At 49.0% G+C, this 22,385-nt stretch overlaps 2 protein-coding genes across 3 annotated transcripts; one reads left to right on the top strand and one right to left on the bottom strand.

Annotated features, from left to right (window-relative positions):
- Positions 1–1,466: 1,466 nt before the first annotated feature.
- On the top strand, positions 1,467–14,697 carry PTPN6 (protein tyrosine phosphatase, non-receptor type 6). Of its 2 annotated transcripts, none has more exons than XM_010017513.1 (15): positions 1,467–1,480; positions 6,143–6,265; positions 6,544–6,738; positions 9,612–9,834; positions 10,494–10,610; positions 10,776–10,889; positions 11,287–11,383; positions 11,760–11,839; positions 11,929–12,078; positions 12,198–12,329; positions 12,670–12,824; positions 13,114–13,181; positions 13,577–13,728; positions 14,381–14,478; positions 14,592–14,697. In XM_010017513.1, exons 1-15 carry the CDS (start codon positions 1,467–1,469, stop codon positions 14,695–14,697), a joined length of 1,824 nt encoding a protein of 607 aa, XP_010015815.1. The 2 variants fall into 2 exon arrangements, with proteins under 2 accessions (XP_010015815.1, XP_010015816.1); XM_010017514.1 differs by lacking the exon at positions 1,467–1,480 and adding an exon at positions 5,866–5,896.
- A 2,480-nt stretch (positions 14,698–17,177) lies between these two features.
- PHB2 (prohibitin 2) lies at positions 17,178–22,381 on the bottom strand (the record flags this gene model as incomplete). The annotated part of the gene is made up of 8 exons (XM_010017515.1): positions 17,178–17,655; positions 18,391–18,396; positions 18,580–18,656; positions 19,181–19,258; positions 19,574–19,677; positions 20,151–20,280; positions 22,038–22,222; positions 22,309–22,381. Coding segments are annotated over 8 exons (684 nt in total), but the record flags the coding sequence as incomplete, so codon positions are not given.
- Positions 22,382–22,385: the final 4 nt, after the last annotated feature.

Genomic DNA, 22,385 nt, shown 5'->3' with positions numbered 1-22,385 from the left:
AGCGCCGAGGCTGGAGCAGTCGAACAGGGAAGGCGCTGACCCGACAGGAACGGGGCGCTTTGTGCCTGTTTGTGTGTCTACTCCTGAATAAAACATGTCTCGAAAATGCCCTTGTTTTATGAATGGACACAAACTTAATGATGCTTTTGGGGCATGGATGCTTTTCCCTGGTGCAGAGGCAGTTACAGAAGTGCCGGCCTCATGCCTGACAAAACCTGTGCTAGTGCTTTGGGGGGCCCAGTTGTACCTATTTCTGCAAAAAGGTAGTCATTTAAGCAAAGCCTCGGTGTGAAGCCCTGAGACTTGGTAGACTTGACATTAAAGTGACTTTATTTTCCATTTCAGAGGTGCTAAGCCCTATCTAGGAGCAAGCGCTTGCAAATGTGCTATTTGAAATGCACTAGCAAATATGTCCCTGAACATAACCTAGTGCTGTTCAGCAAGTGCTGCAACTGCCACTGAGCCCCCTGTCCTCAGCAGGGTGGGTGCAGGTAACTCATTCCTACTACCTCTGCCTTTTGGCTGCATTGTTTTCCAGCTGAATGTGCAATCAGACATACCAGCCCTAATGAAAAAGGCAGCAGGGAGTGGTGTGGTATGGGAGGCCTATGCCCAGTTTGGCTGCAGCCTGGATTAGAACAATGCAAGCAACATCAAATCACATCCCATGTGTTACAGGACTGAAGAGAGACAAACCCAGCGGAGCAGCCTCGCTCCGCTGTGACGTTTGGTGTATCCGGCTTGATCCAAATTGAGGGACAGCAGATACCTCTGCTTGTAGCCTCCCACCGCATGAGCCTGTTGCCCTCGGAAGCATTGAGGTCTTTGGGGAGGGTGATGTGGGCCAGCGTGGCAGGGCTGGGGGTGATGAAGCCAGGCCTTGGAGAACTGGGAGCTGTGAGCCAGGTGTGAGCTGTCTCTTATTCCGCCTTCAGTTACAAACAAGACAGGAATGTAACCAGCAAGGGTGTGAGCTCAATGGATAGGAGGCAGGAAGCGCAGTCGGTCCCTTCTGTCTCTATCTACCTGTCCCAGCTCGGCCTTGGCCTTCCTCCACCCCCCTAATTATTCATTAACTACACCCCAGGAAGTGCTTTGCAAACGGTGAGAATTAAACCCTCTGCGGTTTGGCTGACCTGGAGCTGCCTTCTCCTCAGTCCGCCCAGGAACAGGCGGAGTTCGGGACTGAGCGATCCGACACAGGTGGGTCAGAGGAGGTGCTGCAGACCCTGACTGCGCTGTGGCACTCACTGCAGGAGCATCCAGCCCCTTTGGGAGGCTGCAGTTCCACCCCTTCTCTGACAGGGTCTTTGGTTGCTCCTCCAAGTCTGTCTCAAGAAACTGACTTGCTCATTCCAATGTTGCTTTATTTTCTTTAGTAGGACACCCTGGTTAAGGGCTGTGGTATTTTCTTCACCAGCCGCTGTCAGTCCTCCGGCAGAGGGGATCTGAGAGTCAAGATCCTGATGCCATCCTGTGGGTGAGTGCTGTGAATGCCAGTTAGAGGAAGCGAACAGGACTTGGGGAGAAAAACACAAATACTGGCAGTAGGAAGTGGGCACAGAAGGGAAAAACCCACCTTCTGATAGGAGCCTCAGGGTAGCTGGAGGACTGGAATTGATGGTGTTTTAGATTCTTACTGCTGTTACGGTTGCACCGTTTCACTTTGATAAAGACAAGCAGGTTTGTGATGCCCCATCTGCTACAGGTTTTCTGCTGGTGTCTCTGAGTGTTTCTGTACAGAGACAGGGCAGGTGGCTGGTTGTTGTTTGATTCACTACAGTCTCTCTAGCCCTTCATGGAACAGCAGGACATAAAATCTTCAGGGTCAGTCCAACCAGTTGCTCTGCTCTGGAAACTGCAGTGGCATGATGCACAGAAATGGGATTCACTACCCTGTAGTTTGGGAAACCACGGTGGTCCAGCATTGTCCTGGGGTCCCATGTTCCATGTGTCCATTACCCAAGCCCAGATGGCTTTCTCTCTGTGCCAACAGCTGAACTAGGATGCAGTTCTGTGCATCCTGACTAAAATCATCTCAGTGTTGAGGATTTGAAGTATCAAATACAATGCTAATGCTCAGAAAGGTCTCCAAGTGAGATCCCCCGGGTGTGAGGGAAGCATAGAACAATAAAGTTGATACCTGGGCAAGAGAGTAGATGGTATAATGGAGATGTCAGTGAGTGTGATATTGAAGACAGAGTCAGCATCTGCTTTTGGAAAGGCAACTCTTTGTAAAACTCCAGTTTTGTGTATAAGGTAGGTCTGGTTGAGACAGTTTTCTTGGAGTTCCAAAAAATTAGTTGACAAGATTTTTCTCATCGAAGTCTTTAACTAAAGCTAAAGTCATGACATAAGAAAGAAGATGAAGTTTTTCTTGGGTGAAGAATTAGTAGAAAATAAGAACTGGAAGGTGGGAATAAGCATCCAGTTCTTAAAGCAAAGGGAAGTCATCAGTGGCCGGATTACAGGCCTAACCTGGAATATCTGCTGTTCAGTATATTCCCAAATGATCTGGAAATAGAACTTGGTGAGGTGAGAAAACTGGCTGGTGGTAGAGAGTTATTCGGGATAATAGGGTGGGAGCTGACCATGAATAATTGCAGGAGGACCTTGTGATAGTGAATGGGCAATAGAATAGCAGCTGAAATTCCCTATAGGCATATGTAAAACAATGTTCCTGCAGAAAAAATTCAAAATTTACATGTAAAACAATGAACTGTGAACTAATCATAACCTCTCTGTTGTAAGCCTGTGGTCATATATAAGCCTATGTAACTGCTGGCTTAATGCTTGGTAGAGGTGGACAATTAGCAGAAATCACCACTGTCCATGACTCACCAGCATCTTGAAACACTGCAGTTCTGTGCCATCCTTCACTCTTATCTCCAGAACAACACACCAGTCTTGGAAACATCTCGGAGAGGGACAGCAAAGATGATCAGAGGTGTAGAACAGAGTCAGAGTCTTCAGTCCAGCAAAGAGCTGAGGAAGGATAAGGACGTTACAGGTCGGTATCATGAGCAGTTTGGATGGGGTGAATAGGAATCAGGAATCGGTCACTGATTTTTTTCTTTCTTACAACAATCAGACATTAATAAAAATGAGGAAGGGAGCAGGTTATAAGCAAGCCAAAGGAGGGAGTGTTTGTGTAGATGGGCCATGGAACTCCTTGTCAAAGGATGCTAAATTTGGTATGGATTTGAGGTAGCTGCAAATGAAGGCTTAGGGAATACAGAGGGAAAAGAAACTCTCTATATAACCTCTTCCTCTACTCATCCTTTGACAACCACTTTGACCTCTGGATCACCTGCTCCAACATAGTGCTCACAGCAGAGCTAACCCCAAAGCTATATCGGGTTGCTCAGAGCCTTGTTCAGGTGAGTCCCGAACATCTCCAGGAGTGGAGATTCCCCAGCTTCCCTGGGGACCTGTGGCAATTGCTGAACCACCCTTGTGGGGGAGCATGTGTGTAGCTTTTCCCCACATCTAATCAGAATTTCCCTTGCTGCAAGCTATGCCTGGTGCCTCTTGACCTTTTACTGTGTCCCACAAAGAAGAATCTGGTTTATTGTATGTAAACCCCACAAAGTCCCCTTTTAGGTAGTCTCAGGCAGCTGTTAAGTCCCTCCTTAAACATCTTTTTTCCAAGCTGAAAAACCCAGCTTCTTCTGTCTCGCTGTGCTCCAGGTTCTTCACTGCCTTAGTGGCCATATGCTGGGTTCTGTCCAGTTTCTCAGTGTCCTTTCGTTTACAGCACTCCAGATGTGGGTATCTTTTAATTAGCTATTTCATTTACCTTCTCCTTTGTTCCTATGCTAGCTGTGGCTTGGCTCCACAAAGGTTTTACAAGATGAGGTTACACTGCCTGCATTGTACTGAAACAACAGCATAGGGGCAGTCTCTTTGCTGAAATCTCTTAACCTGTTAATCTGGGCTTTTTGTGACCTTGTTCTTTCCCTTTTCCTCTGTGTCCCGCTTACGTTATTTTCCTCGGACAGCCTTTCTCCTTCAGCCAGTTCGTAAGGTGTAGGGATGTCTAGGGTTTAGCTTTTGTCTGCCATGGCTTCATATTGGCCCTACGTAATCCTTTGATATCAGGAAGTCTCTTTTGGGACTTCTGTCATTTCTTTCCTACCACTGAACAATATTTCTGTCCTGGGCCAGTGCTTAGACTGGCTCTGATTTAGCTGCAGTCTTTTAGGTGCAACTTCTACACCTTTGTGTAGAAATTGTTCCCAAGAGCCGCAGGTTTCTGTGCCTTTAAACTCTCCTTATTTTTACTGTTAGTTTTAAGTCAGGACAGTTGGATCTCTGCACCTCCCCACATCCCAGCCCATCCTGTGTGTGAAAATAGAAGCATTTCAAAGGAAGCTCCTGTAGGTGCCTGGGTTGCCTTTCTAGCAAGAAGGTTTAGCTTCCCACTCGTCTTCCCTGTACTTCTCTTTGTTGTTAGTTCCTGTCTTAGCCACGAGTTTTGTCTCACTCCTTGCTAGCAGCCTGTTCAGCTTCCGCAGGGTTTCCCAGTCTGGTGGGGTGCAGGGAAGGCTGTAGTGCTCCTACTTGACATGAGCACCTTTCTTGCTGTTCCTGCTGCCCACACCACCACACAGGGTAGCTGTGGTGGCCTCAGTTAAAAGTCAAGCTCCTTTACCAGCTGGATTGCCCTCTTTCGCCACTGCTTAACTCCCATTCTTTCTTGACACTTGCAGACCTTGAAACCAGTGCTATGGAGAAGAGCAGTCATGGGCCATGGCTGGAAATGGCTACTGGGTATCTGGAAATGGTTAGTTTTCCTTCTTTATATCTAGTTGTCCAGGTTGGCTTCAGTATGCTGCACTGGGATCTTGAAGGTCCTAGGCTAAGCAACCTTGGTGTTGAATGGGCATGCTGTAGGTATAGCTGTTTGTCCTGCTTCTCTGGGCAGCTTCAAGGCTACTTCCCACACCATCCCTTCTGAGCCACCACTGCTCACATCAGTCACATCCCCCAGCAGGCTATTTTCAGGAAGGCAGACCTGTGCTTAGATTGCTTGCCTGGACCTTAGAGTCTGGGTTTGCACAGATTTCCCCCTGCAGCTGTACAGAGCATGTTGAACATTTACCTGCCCAGAGGGTTCATCAGCAAACTGGAGTATAGAGGTTTCAGGTAGGTAGCTGAGGGCAGCCCAGTAGAGCCAAGCTGTGTGGCTGGACAGATGTAACCTGCAGTGGGGTGCTTCATTGCTCAGTGTATGTCACCGTGTGCTGCTGCCTGCTTCAGCCTTGCAGGTGTGTGAGTGACCCCAAGCAGCTTGGCACCACGACAAGGACTTGGAGGTGGGGAGCACTCATGCCTCTCATTGGCCTTTTGGGGAAGAAGGGGACCAGAGGACGTGCAGAACTGAATTCTATGAGCGCAGCCAGGACCCAAGATGCACTTGTAGAGTCAGCCTTGGTGTGAAAGACAACAGGGAACCAGAGAGTAACAGGGGATGGGGGGGGGGGACAAAAGACGCAAAAGGAGAAGCAGAAGTGTGTGCAAAGCAGCTTGGGGCTGGGGAGCTGATGGCTCAGAGCGCTTCCTGTCCCTGGAGCCGCGCGTGCCAAGCTGTGCACAGGCTCACGCCTGCCTGTGCCCCACAGCACACTGCAGAGGGCTGGAGACCAAGGCACTGAGCCAGACGCGGGTGGATGGAGAGGGTCAGAATGGACTGATACTGGACTGATGGTAGACACCGGGAGAGATGCATGCCCCGCTCCCAAGAGGCGCAGAACCAGCGTGGTGTTGGGTGCTCCAGCGCAGACCTCCGACTTCCCGTTTCTCACCAGTGCAAACCGAGTTCTCCTCTGTGCTTTTTGAGTTGCTTTGGTGGTAGACGCTTGCCCCCTCTTCATTTGCTCTCCACGATGGTGAGGTAAGAGGGACTGAGAAGTGTGTGTGTGTGGAAAGAGGGGGAACTAGGAAAGTAGGACAGATTGGGGGATCAATCATCCTGGAAGTTGTATCTCAATGGAAAACTTGAAGGTAGAAAGGGATGCTGCTGTCACCTGCATGGGTATCTCTAGGGATGCTGACTGGGTCCATGCTTCACTGTACAAACCTCCACAGTAGTGCCTAGTCTTTTTTATTCACTTGGTCTTGTTTTTATCTCTCCTGCTAGGTGGTTTCACCGTGACCTGAGTGGGCTGGAAGCTGAAGCCTTACTGAAGGGACGGGGTGTCCATGGCAGCTTTCTGGCCAGACCCAGTCGGAAGAATCAGGGGGATTTTTCTCTTTCAGTCAGGTAAGTAACTTGGACCACAGCTTCTGTCTTTCCAGGGTTACATACTCAGAATGCTTCGATCCTCACATGTCCTGTGGCATCTTCTTCCTTATTCCTTTGAGTTCTTTCCAAAGGACCCGAGCTTCCCAGGATCTTCTAGGCACTGGGAATTGCCCCAGGAGTTTCTCTTTCCAGTCACCTCTTTTCACTGGGATGGTTTGCTCTGGCTCCATGGCAGGAGGTAATGCAGAACATTTTCTGCCTCTTTTCCAACTGCTTCACTGTGCATCATCCCATAGGGTCGGTGATCAGGTAACCCACATCCGCATCCAGAACACTGGGGATTTCTATGACCTGTATGGAGGGGAGAAGTTTGCCACCTTGTCAGAACTGGTGGAGTACTACACGCAGCAACAGGGCTCACTGCAAGACAAAGATGGAACCATCATTGACTTGCGATACCCGCTTAACTGTTCCGACCCCACTACAGAAAGGTATGGAGAAAACAAAGCAGCCAATGTGTGTCTGTGGTGAGACCTCCTCTGTGCTTCAAGGCCTTCTTTCTGCCCTGCCTGCATCCCCAGGGAAAACCCTGCAAAAAGCATCTCCTGCCTCCCATATCTTCCTATGCTTCCACAGGGGCAGCATCGCCAGGCTATACCTTGACACATCACAGCAGACCTAAGAGGGCTCTACTTTTGCTTCTGGTTTCCTGTTGCCTTTGCTATTAATATACTGTTCCTAAAAGCAAAGGTTATGGTATTAGCTATGGGTCTGCACCAGCCTGTAGAGTGACATATTATGTGGAAGCCCGCAGTCTTGCCCCAGACCTCTTTGGTTATTCCAGGCCTGAGTGACTCACATAGCTGAGAGCAGGACCATGTTCTCCAGCTATTCCTAGCCTGCTTAGTCTCTTTCCTGTCTCCACTTTGCATATGTCTCTGACACCAAGTTCCTAAATCAAATCAGGTGGTTTTGCTCTTGCTGCTGCGCTGCGTTTTCAGGGCAGAGAGCAGTTCACACCATGTGCTGGGGCGGACGGGTCCTCCTCATGCACCTGGAGACAGGGAGCAAAGATTCCCTGGGCAAAGTGCCTGGGTATGCCCCTGCTTGCCCTGGGGATGGGGCTGCAGAGGGGCCAGCATCTGCCTGCCGGCTGTCCTCTCTGCTCAAGGCCGTTGGGTTGTGGCCCTGCAGTTTCCTCCCTTCCTCTCTGCGGTTGGAAACTTCTCCCTGCCCGCAAGGCTCTTACGAAAGCTCCTCTCACTCTCTCCCCAAGTGATTTTCCATCACGTGGCTTTGAAGAGCTGGGCTTTACTGGGACCCATTAACCCCTTCCTACCTGTGGAGGGGAGACCTCTCTGATGAGCAAGAGGGGTCAAACATTCCCTGGGGGGCATCTGAGCACTGGTACATGGTGGCTGAACACTTCTTTGGGAGGAGGTTCAGGAATTAACAACTGCCATGCAGTGAATGTCATTGCTGCTTCTTGCAGTGCATGAGGTGAGGATCAAACAGAAGTTAATTGCCACAGCACAATAACTGTCTGCCATGTCTTACTGTCAAAATGATTCCTAGATGTTGTGTAGAGGAATGTATTGTTCTGGCCAGATGCAGGGGTGAATGAATGCCCCAGCTGCTTCTGTGACTGGGGCCTCCTGGGCTCGACTTCAATTTTTGGGGCAGATAGCTCTAACAATGTGTAGTTCACCACAGACACCAGTACCACTCCAGACCTCTGCTGTTAGCAGCAAACCTGCTCCCACAGCTCTAACCACACTAGGAGCATCAGCCTGGCCTTGACAGCAGTGCATGCAGTGGTGCACAGAGCATCACTATTGCTTGTTGCGGTACCCACAAGGAGCAGGAGCAGGGAGGAGCATTACAAGTCCGTCTGATGCATCAGCTGCCCGCTTCGGAAATGCTGCTCACCAGGGAAAATGGCCAAACTCAGCAGCTGGGTCTCCAGCCCAGGGCCAGAGGGGCCTGTTTGAACCCATCCATGCTGGTGGAGAAGTGCCCAAATCCCCTCCTTGACACTGAGCTGGGAAGGAGTGAAGGGGCCAGGGCAGGAGCACCAGGGCTGCAGTGGCCCTTGGGCTGAGATGTGTTGGAGCTGGATGATCTTGAAGGTTCCTTCCAACCCAAATCATTCTATGTGTCAGACTCAGTAGAGGCTCTACCAGAAAATGGGTAACAGAGGAGTGGGATGATTCAGAGCATTTCCCAGTGTCCAGAGCACCTTGCAGCTCTTGCTTTTCTGTAGTCTGGATCTCTAGCTCCAGCTTCCAAGCGAGTTTTGTGGAAGCAGGACAGAGCTGCAGTTAACATGGCCTTCTGCATATCTACTTGTCAGCTCAGAAGTGCTCCCCCTGACCTTCTGGTGTGCTCCAGAGAGACTGTGGAGCTTGGGACAGGCATGAGGAACTAGAGGATCTGCACAGAGACAACCTGGGTCAAAACTGGCACTTTTGCAGGGCCAGGCTTGTCCCATCTCCCAGCTTCTGGGGACTGTCACTTGTACCCACACCACACAGTGCAATGAGATCCCACTGGGCACACACACTGCTCTGAGACCTTTGTAGGTGGGAAGGAGCTTGGCAGCAGCGGTGCTATTTGCACCGTGCTCGTGTCCCTCTGCACCCGGCGGCAGACCTGCAGCCAGAGAGCACCTTGGTCAAAGGGATGCTCCTTTGCCTTGTGCTGAGAGAAGGAGCTGGAGACTGGATGTTTGCACTGAGGACAGGAATGTGCACATGGATCAACAACAATAATAAGTACCAGGAGCAGCTATATTGGCTTTAGGTGGCTCCTTGTGTCCAATCCCATGTCTAGGCTGATTGCTGTGGTGTAGTGTGCCCAGGGAATGGGAATTATCCTTTGATTGAAGAGGTGACTGAGTTTCAGAAAGAGGGGTTGCTTGGGTGGCTCTTTAATGGATCTGATCTCAACACAGCCATCTGGGTACTGCTAAATCCCATGGGAGAGTTTCTGACTGGTGCTTGAGCTTCCAAAGCATCTTGCAGCAGTAAGGCAAGAATCCTGGGAGGTGCTGAAACCCATGGACTACCCTCTCTCAACTGGTCTTCAAGCCAGCAAACATCACTTAGCTGTGGTTGTGTGTATCGCACAACTGGATCACACTTAGTGCTTTCTCACTCCATCCTCAGGTACCAGTATTCTGCTCCCTGGGTCCCAAGATCCTGCTCCTCCCCTGGTTTCCTTCCCTATCTCTTTCCTTCCCCTCTGTCTCCCCCTTCCTTCCTTTTCCCTCATGCTTCTCCAGCATTGCTGTCCTTCACTCATCAGCTCAAGAGCACTTACCTGTATCTCCCCACCTCTTCTGACCCTCTTGTCTTTTTCCTAGGTGGTACCATGGGCATCTGTCAGGCTCTGCAGCTGAGTCACTTCTCCAGGCCAAAGCCACCCCTTGGACCTTTTTGGTGCGAGAGAGCCTCAGCAAACCTGGGGATTTTGTCTTGTCTGTCCTCACTGACCAGCTTAAACCTGGCTCTGATGCTCCACCAGTTGGGGCAACCAGTGCCACAGGGGACCGGCTCAAAGTCACACACATCAAGATCATGTGTGAGGTGAGCAGCTGGGAGAGCAAAAGGAAAGGGAGTGGAAGAGGTCTCTGCCAATCCCTGCTGATTGTGCCCTCAAAGGCATGGCCCCTCATGGCTTGGTTACTAGCAGCAGTGTTCCTGAAGCTGGATCAAAGCACTGACACCTTGCAGGTTCTTTATGTCCTCACCCCAGTCGGGGTGACTATTGGCTGGGTGCTCAGACACAAGCAGGGCTCAGTGTGACTGGGAACTCCGGTACAGGGAGTCTGTGGTGAAAGACAGAGGAGAATTCACAGTCTAAGTCTGAATTCATCAGAAGAGTTAAAAGCTCTTGGAGGAGCATCTGCAAGGCCTTGGCACTTGGTCTGAAGGATGTGACCAATGTGGCTGTCCCCAGTTCTATTTCTTTCACGTGGGATGGTGCAGATAGTGGAGGGAGATTTCAATGACAACTGACCTTAAATGAGAGCTGAGGGCAATACACCTTCCCTGGGCTTCCATCCACTGACAACAGGAGGCAGTTGACCATGCTATGAACTTAGTGTTCTCTACTATTTGACCTCCCTGCCGGAGGAATGCTTTTCTGGATGGCACAGGGTAGTGCCTATGGCTTTGCACCTTTGAGCATTATCAGCTTTGTCTACATGGGGTTGTGGGATGTTACACGTTCTTCTTCTGTTTAGAATGGTCGCTACACAGTTGGAGGTGCTGAAACATTTGACAGCTTGGCAGATCTGGTGGAGCACTTCAAGAAGACTGGAATTGAAGAGGTGTCTGGCTCCTTTGTGTACCTGAAGCAGGTAAATCCCATTTCCTCTGTTTCTCAGGGATCCTTTGGAGGGAGCCACTTGCTGTTTGTTTCTGCTTTGTGTCCTTCTTCTCCTTTTCTCCACAGCACACAGAGGAGACTTTGCTCTCCAGCAGCATCTCTCTCATGGCAACCCATTGTGTTTTCCCATTCCCAGCCCTACTACGCTACGAGGGTGAATGCTGCTGACATTGAAAATAGAGTGCAGGAACTGAACAAGAAGAGTCTATCTGAGGAAGCATCCAAGGCTGGATTCTGGGAGGAGTTTGATGTAAGAAACTGCTGGGGGACATGATTCTGGCCTTTTGGGAAGTCCCTGTGCACCACCTCATTCTCCATCCTTGATTTCTTCCTGGACACAAACTTCTGGGTGTCTTGTCAATTCTTGTCAATTTATCTCTTGAAAGAAGTCTCCGGAACCTGTTCCTCTCGCTCACCTTTAAGCAAACCCAGTGAGGTAGAAGTGTGCTTTTTCATGGCTGGGAGAACAAGTTACCAAGACAGGAAGGGCATGAGCCTTGGACTTTCCAAGTCCAGGTTTCCTTTTCACTTCTCTGCTTTCCTGCTAGCACATCATGTGTCCCAGCGTCACCAGTGTTCCTGCGAGTGCCCACCTCCTCTGTCGCACAGCGTGACCTTGCCGTGACTGTTCTTTCTTCTGCTCTCAGAGTCTGCAAAAACAGGAAGCCAAGCAGCTGTTTGACCGCCACGAGGGTCAGAGACCTGAAAACAAGAGCAAGAACCGATACAAGAACATCTTGCCCTGTGAGTCTTGCTTTTCCACCATAAAAAACCCCAGACAGACACAGAAAGGCAATGAAGAGCTGCCTGAGTCATCCCTGGCTCTGCCTCAGCCTGCTCTAGCCTTCAGAACACGTTTAAAGGTGTGCTGCACTGAGGATGTAAGAGCTGATGAAAGAGGTCACAGCCTTTTCATGTCTTTGAAGGAAGGAGGGAGGGTTGCATCGCACTCATTAGCTTCTGATGGCCCATCATAGGGGTGAGAGAAGGAGAGGTGAAAATAAGGGGCATGCTGCATGCACTGGGACTTATGGACAAGGCGGGGCAGTGACACAGCTTCACATGGCTCTGAGAATCAGAGCATCTCAGTGCTCTGTTTATTTTCTCACTGCATCCCCAGTTGATCATTCCAGAGTCGTTCTCCAAGGAAGGGACCCAAATATACCCGGATCTGACTATATCAATGCCAACTATATCAAGGTGAGACTCTTGAAAGACGTCTGCTTGCCCAAAATGAGGGAAGGCCTCTTGCTTCTGCAGCCCTCTGACCTTCCCTTTTCCACACTCAGAACCACCTGGTCAGCCCAGATGACTGCACCAAGACCTACATTGCCAGTCAGGGTTGCCTGGACGCCACAGTCAATGACTTCTGGCAAATGGTGTGGCAGGAGAACACCCGCATTATCGTGATGACTACACGGGAGGTAGAAAAAGGACGTGTAAGTAGTGGCTTGTTGATATTTCAGAGCTGCCCTCTTTTCTTCTTCAGCTACTGCTCTGCTGCTTCTCTCTTTCCTGCTTTCTGCCCATCCTCACCCCGTCCTTTCTGCCTACACAGAACAAATGTGTGCCTTACTGGCCAGAGGTGGGCAACATGAAGGAATATGGTCCCTACCTCGTGGAGAACGCTGGGGAGCACGATGCATTGGAGTACAAACTCCGTCACCTCTGTGTGTGTCCAAAAGATAACGTGAGTATGCCTGCTCGAGGGCTGCCATTGAGCCAGCGGGTCTAACAGTCACTGTCTGTCTAAGGCTGGGAACTGCTGGGTGCTGTGGTGATGCTGCTGTTGAATCATTGTTTGGAAGGTTGTTCCCACCTGGTTTGGGCTGGACTTACATGGTGGAGTCACAAAGAAATGAACAGGAGACAGATTCCCTGCGCATGGCAGGGGGGTTGGAACTTGAGGTCCTTTCTAGCCCTAACTATTCTATGATTCCTTCTGGCTTCAGACCCACCTCTCCTTGGGACAGAGGCCAGGGATAGGACTGGGTTGCAGTTTTACCAGTGGGGTGTCTTCTTGCTGTCAGGGTAAGGCCGTGCGTGAGATCTGGCACTACCAGTACCTGAGCTGGCCTGACCATGGTGTACCCAGCGAGCCAGGAGGAGTTCTCAGCTTCCTTGACCAAATCAACCAGAAGCAAGAGAGCATCCCAGATGCAGGGCCTATTCTGGTACATTGCAGGTTAGTAGAGGCTGGGGTTTGAAGCATTCTCCATCCCTCCTCTAGGGTGAGGTACAGAAAGTCTCTCTTGCTCCACCAGCTGTTCCCAGGAGTTGCGGATGAAGCATGTGCCAGCCCTGATACTTACTTTGTCCTCTTTGATGCCCCCAAACCAAACTCTGCCTATTGAATCTGTGACTCTGTGGCATTGATGAACAGCTTCTACAAGTGCTGTGTCCTTTCCCAGAAGCAGCTGCATTTTGTTTCAGGAGCTGTATTGCTCTGACCTCTGATTGTCCTCTCCTTGCAGTGCTGGGATTGGCCGCACTGGGACTATCATCATCATTGATATGATAGTGGAAACAATCTCCACCAAGGGTAAGAGGACCCCAAAGTATCTTGAACTGGCCTACCCAGTAGGGCTGTGCCCTTAAGTCCAGCTGCAAATGGATGAAAACCATCAGGTATCAGTGGGAGAGATCCTGCCACAGCCCTGAGGAGGTTGCACTGTCCTCGCTGTGTGGCAGCTGCTGGATCTCTGCACCATACCCACTCACTGTGGCTTCAGCCTTCCCTGAGCTTGGGCTCTTTTTCCAGGGCCAGACCTGAAAGATGCTGAGCAGGAAGGAGGGATAGGAGGTCCTTACAGGAGTAAAGAACATGGAGGGAGGTGGAAACTTCTTGACTGACCTCCACTGTGACTGCTTGTGGTGGAGAACTGGGAGAGGGGGGCAGCAAACATGTCCATAAGCTTTCCTGGTGCCTTTTGCTAGGGCTGGACTGTGACATTGACATCCAGAAGACCATTCAGATGGTGAGGGCCCAGCGCTCAGGGATGGTGCAGACAGAGGCCCAGTACAAGTTCATCTACATGGCCATCTGCCAGTTCATAGAGACAACCAAGAAAAAGCTGGAAGTTATCCAGGTGAGAAAGAGGACTCTGCTTTCCTGTCCTATGAGTCGAGGCCTGGGATGGTGTGCTCTGTTTCCCAAGCTAGCACTGGGACCTACATAGACTATGATGCTGCACAAAGGTCTGAGTCTCTGTTCCTCTCTTGAAAATTCAGAGGACAACATTAGCAGCTCAAGCACCAACCCATTCTGAACTGCTAGACAGCTTTAATGCAGTTATTTAAACTATGTTCTACCTAACACCTCCACCAAGCACTGTTTTGTTACAAGACTTTGCCCTGTCCTTTCCCTCTTTGTTTCCTGTGCTGGTTCTGCAGTTGCAGGATTTTCTCCTGCTACCTGGTAAGTGGCATCTTTTATCTCTCTTTGTAGCTTCCAGTAACTGCTGCTGTTTCATATTCTTTGGCTGACATGGGGCACTCTCAGGCATTCCAGTGCCTCCTGATATTGGTTGCCCCACTGTTCACCCCTGTTACAAGGATGCATTTTCATCCCTCTGCGAGTGCAACGGGCAGAGTGCACTGAGCCTGAGGCCTTCAGCAACCCACCAACCTCCACTGAGATCCTAGCATGGAGCATGGTCAAACAGCCAGAACCCTTCCATGATGCCTCACGTTGCTTTCCCCAGATGACACTCTTCTCAGCTTGGTATTTCTCTCCTGTAGTCTCAGAAAGGCAAGCCAAACGAGTCTGAGTATGGGAACATTGCCTACCCCCCTGCAGCAAGGAACGTGCATGCCAAAGCTTCACGGAATCCCTCCAAGTAAGAGCTCACCTAAACCAGAGGCACAGCTTAGCCTGTGTCTGGCAATGGTCTCCCTGTTGCCTTGGCTGGCTTCTTGCTCACTTTTTCCCTTGTTTTTCCCTGGTTTTCAGGCAGAAAGAGGAGTCAATGATCTATGAGAACCTGGGGAAGAAGGAGAAGGCGCGGAAGCAGTACTCCTTGGAGAAGAAACTGAAAGGCTCACTAAAGAAAAAATAAGATAGGCTGCAGGTAGCCCCATGGGGGGTTTGAACCAGGGGTGCAGGACTGGCGGTCACATCCAGGCTGGGCTGTCTTGCATTCCTCGCCTTTGGACTGAAATTAGGTCTTCCCCTTCCTTGTCCATCCCATCTTTCAGCCCTGAACCAGGCTGCTTTCCAGCTCAGCTGACTGACTTCCTCATACCTTGCCTGTGCAGGCCAGCAGTGTCTCCTGCTGCCCCTTCATCCTTCAGCAGTAGGAAACAATCAGCCCCCTTCTTTCCCCTGCTCTCTGAGCACTGGGGCCCAAGCTCACCTCTGCTGGGTCAGCTCCAGTGAACTTGAAGAAGAGTGAAGGAAGCTCTTTACAGGAGCTACATCTCTGCCCTCTGCTCTGAGTTAGAATTTAGCCTGTCAGTGTTCCCTGAAGCCTCAGCTTTTAAAGTATAGAGGTTTTGGCCCATTTCACCTCAGCAACTCTGCAATTCAACAGGCAGCTTCCTCTCTCAATTCAAACGATCTGCCGTACAGAATCATGGAATGGTTTGGGTTGGAAAGGACCTTAAGATCATCCAGTTCCAACCCCCTGCCATGGGCAGGGAGACCTCACCCCAGAGCAGGTTGCTCCAAGCCCCTGTGTCCAACCTGGCCTTGAACACTGCCAGGGATGGGGCAGCCACAGCTTCTCTGGGAACCCTGTGCCAGCACCTCAGCACCCTCACAGGGAAGAACTTCCTTATATCCAACCTCAGCTTCCCCTGTTTCAGTCTGAATCCATCACCCCATGTCCTATTGCTACAGTCCCTGATGAAGAGTCCCTCTTCTCATGATCCCTTTTCTATTTGATCCTTTGATTGGATGCTGTAAATACACCAGAATTGGATGTAATAGCCCTGTTTTCTTCTTTGGTTGTAAATAAAATTGTTTTTCTTTGAATGCTGAGTCCCAGAAGCTTCTTCTCTGTAATTTCTCTTTGAGTATAGCTGCACTCCTGGCTTCACTCACAGCTCTGCAACAACCTATAAGAATGGCTCTAGCTTAGTTTTCATCACTTTTCTGCAGCCTTCAGACTCCCTAACAGAAGCTGTGACCAGTTATGGTGGCTCCTTGGCTTGGGGCTTGCGCGTTGGTAGTTGTCAGGCAAATCTGAGCACAGAAAGTTAGCTGTGACAAACTCACACACAGGCTTCTGCATGCATTCCACATGGAATTTAACAAGAACAAATGCCAGATTCTGCACCTGGAATGGTGTAACCCTGGCTGGACATGTAGACTGGGGGACAAGAGGCTGGAGTGCAGCCCTACAGAAAGGGATCTGGGCATTTTGGTTGATGGTAAGCTCTACCAGTGAAAAATGTGCCCTGCCAGGCAAAAATCCCACTATTATCCTGGGAGGCATTAGGTACAGTACAGTTAACCAGCCAAAGGTGATGATCCCACTATACTCAGCATTGGTCCAGCTTCACCTTGAGTCCTATGTGCAGTTTTGGGCTCCACAATATAAGGATCTGAAAATATTAGCATCTAAAGGAGGGCAACAAGGATAGTGAAAGGCCTGACTTGTGAGGAAGAGCTGTTTACCAGGCTTGCTCAGTTAGAGGCGGCTGAGGGTTGGCCTCATGGCTGCCTACGCTTCCCTTGTGAGAGGAAGCAGGGGGAGATGCTGATGTCTGCTCTTCGGTGCCCAGCAGCAGGACACAAGCAACTGGCTGAAAGCTTCAACATGGATAAGTTCAGATTTGATGTTAGGAAGTTCTTTGCTCCAGGGTGATCCCAGCTCCCCAGGGAAGAGGTCACGGCCCCAAGCCTGGTGCTGTTCAAGGCCTGTTTAGATGCTGCTCTTATCCGTGGTTTAACTTTCAGGTTGAGGAGTTGGACTCGGTGCTCCTTGTGGCTCCCCTCCAACTCAAGATGTCCTATGATTCTGTGAAATACCAGGTCCCAGCGAGACAGGGAAAAAAAACCAGCCCCTGAAGCAGCCAAGATTTTGCCTTTGAAACCCAAGCACAGAAGAGAGTTTAATCAGTGGAGGAAGGCTTCTCCTGTACTTTTGGCCAGGAAAGCAGGGAGAGGAAAACAAAAACCCAAGTGTAATGGAGGTCAGGATACAGAACATGGATGCTGCTGTGACACGGAAAAGCAGGTAAACCTATTGTCATCCCTAGCACCTACAAGCAGCTAAGAAACCAGCCCTGGCCACCCATGCAGCTACATGATTGTCCACATTCTCTCCCCACCCTGTGATCTCTCAGTGAACAGCAGGGTTTTTCTCTTGCTCCTTTCTCCACAACCCAATTCTGTCTTCAACCAAGTTAAAGTTCTATTTCTACCTCCCCCTCCACAAAATAACCTCTTTTTCAGACACTAAGTACACCAAGACGCAGTATAAATTTGGGGGGGTTTAATTCTTACAAATGCTTGAAAGAATCACTGAGCAGACAGTGACACAAATAGAGCTTCCAGCAGTAACAGGCACCCAATGAATGACATTTTCCTGAATTCAGGCCCAGGTTCTCTTGGGATTCAAGAGTGAAAGAGAAATGTGATTTACTATCAAAAAAGCCTGGTGCTCAGGGCAGCAGAACTCCCTCACTTGGCCAAAAAAAATAAAATAAAAAATTCTGATTTTACCTACAAAAATCTACAGATTAATGAAGATTAGAGGTGAATTACTATATCCACATGAGTTAATCCCAGTAAGTCCCCTTTTCCCCTGTCCCCATATTTAACTGGTGAGGGGGAGGAAGGAATCACAGCTGCCCAGAGGCAGAACCCAATCCTCTAACTGGACCACCACAAATGGAGCAGGGGCACAGGAACCAAATCTGGCTACTGGATTAACAATGTCAAAGTGAGGGCAAACAATGCCAGTGGAGGGAGTTTCAAGCTCCTCAGTCCTATCTGCTGCTGGGTAGCACCGCTGGTTCTGGGAGGCTTTAGTTTCTCTCATTTCTTCTGCTTGGGTAGGAGACTGTCACTGGAAGGGAGACAGAAAAGAGTCATTAGTCCAGAAAGTGCAAACAAAGCTGAACCAGACCTACACTACAGACTTGGGGGTGTGGGGTGTAACATCCAAAAGTTCGGAGCTTCCAAGTTCTTCCTCCTAGCAAAGCCCTTTGAACCTTCTGGGATGAGTAAGGCATAATCTTGTCAGATTATGGAAGAGTAATCAGAGATGACACAGAAAAGAAACCAGCTCTGGCTTCCCTTCTTGATTCTAAGAAATATAAGTTTTAGCTGCTCAGCTGGCACTGCCTTGTCCATAAACACTGGACAGGTTACACAAAGCCACCAAACTCCTGCCAGCTCCGAAAGCAGGGAATGGGGTTTTCTAGCATGGACGTGGAAAGCATCTTTCCTAGGACTGTTACCCCAACCCAAATTCCTACAACCATCTAATTGCCTTCTTACAGCCACCTTTGCCATACATGCAGGATGCACTGTCTACACGGGGACACTCCTTAGTTCTTCCTGCCTTTCCCATACAAGATTCCCTATCGGACACACAGAGAGCTTCAGTTACTGGATACACCCTACTTGCCCCTGCAAGTAAGGCTTCAAGCTTCACATCACAAATGGGATCTGAGGTAGACATGGAATAAACTTCCTGTGGCCAGAAACGACCAAGCCAGAAACATCCCAGGCACCAGGCAAACATCAACACCCCTGTTCCAAGTACTAAAAAAAAGGATGAAAAGAAACAGTGCCTCACCTTCCTCTGCGTGTCAGGAGATGCAGTGAAGGGGAAGGGGGGAAAAACAAAGAGTACATTGATTAGATTTAACAGTTTAACACAAATGTCATTTCTTAAGTAAGACAGACTGCTCCCTGCTTGGCTGTGTCCTCTGGGATCAGCTTTACAAGTAGGGTACAGATAACTGCAGCCATCTGGCCCCTTTACCTGGTGAAGCCCTCATCCTGCAGGTTCAGTACCAAGTTATCTGCTGTGAGATACACACGGTTTTGTGAGGCAGCAATCTGAAAAAGAAATCCATGACACAAAGAGTATAAATGCACACGCAGCACTAATAAAGAACTTCTCTCCCCCTCTAGATACAGAACTTGTCTTACTCACTTAAGACCTCAGTTAAAGCAATGCAATTCCCCAAAACAACTCTGGACTTTCATCCCAGTGCCATCAGACTTTCTGAAAGAAGTGCTCATTCTGTCTCTCTGTCAGAAAGACCTTCAATCCCATGTTTATCTGTTCCCCTTTCTCAGCCTGCAGGAAACCAGGAGCTTTTGGTGGCTGCAGCTGAGTGTGGGTGATGGAATCTGATGTGGATCTGGCCTTGTCACACGGAGGGCACGAGCTCCTGGCCTCACCCCTAACTGCCGATCATTGCAAGCTAAATCTTAAGCTCTACTTGAGAAGAAAAGGGCTGCACAGGAACAAAGATCAGGACAGGACAGGTCACATTCGCCTTAAATTCATCATGTGGCCACTGGGCTGGGAGAACAGCACTAGGATTGCAAAAGGACAAAGGGAATTCTGTGCTCACCGTTTTTGAGATGTTTTGAGCAGCTCGGATTTTACGTAGCTTGATGTAGCCTGGATCCCTGCTGAGAGCTTCCCCCAGGTATAGCCGAGCCAAAGTTAAGGAAAATCCTAACAAAAGCCACTTACCCTCAAGAATTTCTTCCTAGAAACATTTTAGGGGGGAAAAGCAATCTCTGTCCCAGTAATATGGGCCTCTGGGCAGGCATATTCCTACTTCCCTAAATCAATAACAACATTATGGATTATGGTCACACACAGCCAATAGAAATTAAACCTTACAACAGGAAGTAAAGGCTCATAGCTCTGTTCTGACCTGTAACCTTAGACAAATCAATGCGACAAATTGTGTCAAGCTCACAAGCCACATCCCACAAAATTTCCCAAAGCAGGATATCATCTTGGCAGCTGTAGCTTCCCCTTCAGCTTGAACAATCTTCTGCTTCTGCTCCTGCTTGGCCTTCTCCACCAGAAACTGTGCACGCTGGGCCTCCTGCTGGGCTGCAAAGAGAATGGCCAAAAGCACTGGAAACGCATCCCATCTTCTTAGACCTCCACCAGGACCCTGGAGCTGAGGCCTGCGGGCCCTGCTTCCAGAAGAACTGATGGCATTCTGGAGCCAGATCTGCAACTGTGAAACGTATCTGAGTGTCCTTTACGTTTTTGTTAGATAAAGTCAGCAGCATCCAGACTGTCTACACATGATCCCCACAGTAAGTGGCGAGTCACAGTCTGAAGAGGAAGCCTGGTCTTGGGAACTCAGTCCCTCTGATGGTCCATCCCATTGGCTATAGCCAAGTTTTCTGATAGTATTTGTAAAATAACCTGTTTAGCTCCATTACTAAGGAGACTGAGGTTGATCATTCTGTATCTGTATCAATGCAGAAGCAGCAACATGCCAGCCCAAATCCCCCTTCCTTGTTCACCAGTTCAGAGGAAGGGCAAAGGCATTTTCAGGCATAAACGGAACTCACCCACTTGCTTAGCCTCCACAGCTGCTGTATATTCACGACTGAAACTAAGCTCTGTGATAGCCACATCATCCAGGATGAGGCTGAAGTCTTTGGCTCTCTCTGTCAGTTCTCGCCTAATGAGCAAAGACACCTGAAAGACAAATACAGTGAGAAGAGTGCAAACACAGGCTGCTTATCCCTCCTGTGCACTCCACAAGTGAAGCACAACCACTCCTCAGAGCTCATTCACATTCACAGAGACATTACCTAGAACAAACCCTGAAGCACAGCCATTAATACCATCTCTGAATCTACATATCCAAAAGGTATCACAGCTTATTTATAGCTATTATTAACTATACAATCCATATTACAAAAATAATCTTCTGTGATTTGGGTTTGGTTTTTTTTTTTTGCTTTCACATCCTACCACATCTAGTTCCACAGTTTCCACACGTTTCAAGTTTTGGCAACAAGTATTTCCTTCTCCACCTCTATTTGCCACTGTTGGCAGTTTGAGTGTCTCCTCACATTTGTATTCAGATGCAAGGGGAAAAACCCACATTGTTTCTTGTTAACTACATATCACATCTCTTCATTAACGGAAGCTACTCGTCCAGTGTGGGTACTCCACTTGTATTAGTCTCTTTGGAAGAGTGTTGTTGGTAGATATTTTTGATCCATTCTACCTTTAAGATGTCAGCACCTTTCTCAGGCAGGCCCACAAGTGCTGCACCAAATACTGGCTTCAATAACAGTGACTGCTGCAGTATCACATGCTGGGCCAGCCTAGCTTCTGCTTTTACTTCTACTGCAGCTGTTTCTGAGCACAGTTCTAAAATGCTTCAGAAACCTTCACTGTGTCAGCTGCAAGTGCCTAACTATGTAAAGTCAATACCCATGGGCTGCAATACCCATCACTTCACAATAACAAACACTAAATGAACATATGAGAAGCTATATTCAACTCAGTTTGTTCAGAAGTTTCAGATACTTAACAGTTGTCACTGTTTCTGATAAACCTAATTCCCTTTGCAGACATTGTTTCTCTGCAGTCACATCCCCCCTTTCCACTCATTCTCTTTATACAAGACTGTTAACAAATCCCTTCAGCACATAGCATGTGGCCTACCAGAGAACCCTGGAGTCCCTGCTATAGAACAGTTCTTACAACAAGACCTGGGCACTTAGTTCTCCTCTTTGCTTCTTTTTTTGTCATGAATCAGAAACTAGTTAAGAGATGCTTCATATTTCAGCTGACAACTTATTCTCTTTAGCAGTCTCATGCAGGATCTCCTCTAAAGCCTTTTAAAGAAAGACCAGCAACTTCTCTCTCCCTCAGCTGCGACAGGTGATGAATATTCTCAGAATCCCTGGCAATCAAATTATCAGAACACAAACTTTCAGATACGAGCTTTTTTAAAGCTAAATATTTCCATTATTTTGCAACCTGCCCTCAGGCTACCCTCTAATCTTTTTCTGAACAGAAATACTACCTGCCCTTCTGTACCGCCCACTACAGAAAGCTTACTGCTTTGGTAACTGCTCATCCACTTCACTTTTTAGATCCTTTAAAACTGTTTAATATGCTCTGGGAGCTCTTCCAAGACCCATGAAGGGACAAATAACAGGATTTTTTTAAGACAGATTTACTTTTATGGATTATGATGTAAAGCAGCTCGCCCTCTCCCAGTACATTATGGCGCAATTCTGCACTCTATATACCAACAAATCCAATTTTGTTCTCAGAAGCCTTAGTGTTTGCATCAAACTCTAAGTGGGATACAGTTGCATGCCCTCTCCATTTGGATACACCACCTACCAACCTAACATATTTATCCTTTATATAAACGCTCCCCACACCCACAGCTCAGTTGTTTCTTTGCCATTTGAGCATAAGGAGTTTACCTGGGCTCTCTGAGTTATGAGCTGGGAAGCATTAAACTTGGCCACCACGCTCTTGAGCACTTCATTAACGATGGAAGGCAGGACCCGCTCCTCGTAGTCCAGCCCCAGGCGCTGGTACATGCTGGGCAGCTCCGCAGCGTTGGGACGCGTGAGGACACGCAGCGAGATGTTCACCATCTGCAAGTCTGAAGAAGAGAAGGGGAGATGAGCGCGGCCAGCGCCGCAGCCAGGCTCCTGCGCGCTGTGCTCCGGCCGCGGGGCCCGCTCTCACCTTTGGAGCCGGTTGGGGAGGAGATTTTCCGCGGCCGGGCCCGAATGTCGTAGATGATGGGGTACTGGAACCAAGGG

The sequence above is a fragment of the Nestor notabilis genome, unplaced genomic scaffold, assembly GCF_000696875.1.
Source record: "Nestor notabilis isolate BGI_N333 unplaced genomic scaffold, ASM69687v1 Scaffold33916, whole genome shotgun sequence".
Lineage (NCBI taxonomy): Eukaryota > Metazoa > Chordata > Aves > Psittaciformes > Psittacidae > Nestor > Nestor notabilis.
The sequence above is the reverse complement of the archived record's forward strand: the minus strand, read 5'-3'. Positions and strand labels throughout refer to the sequence as shown.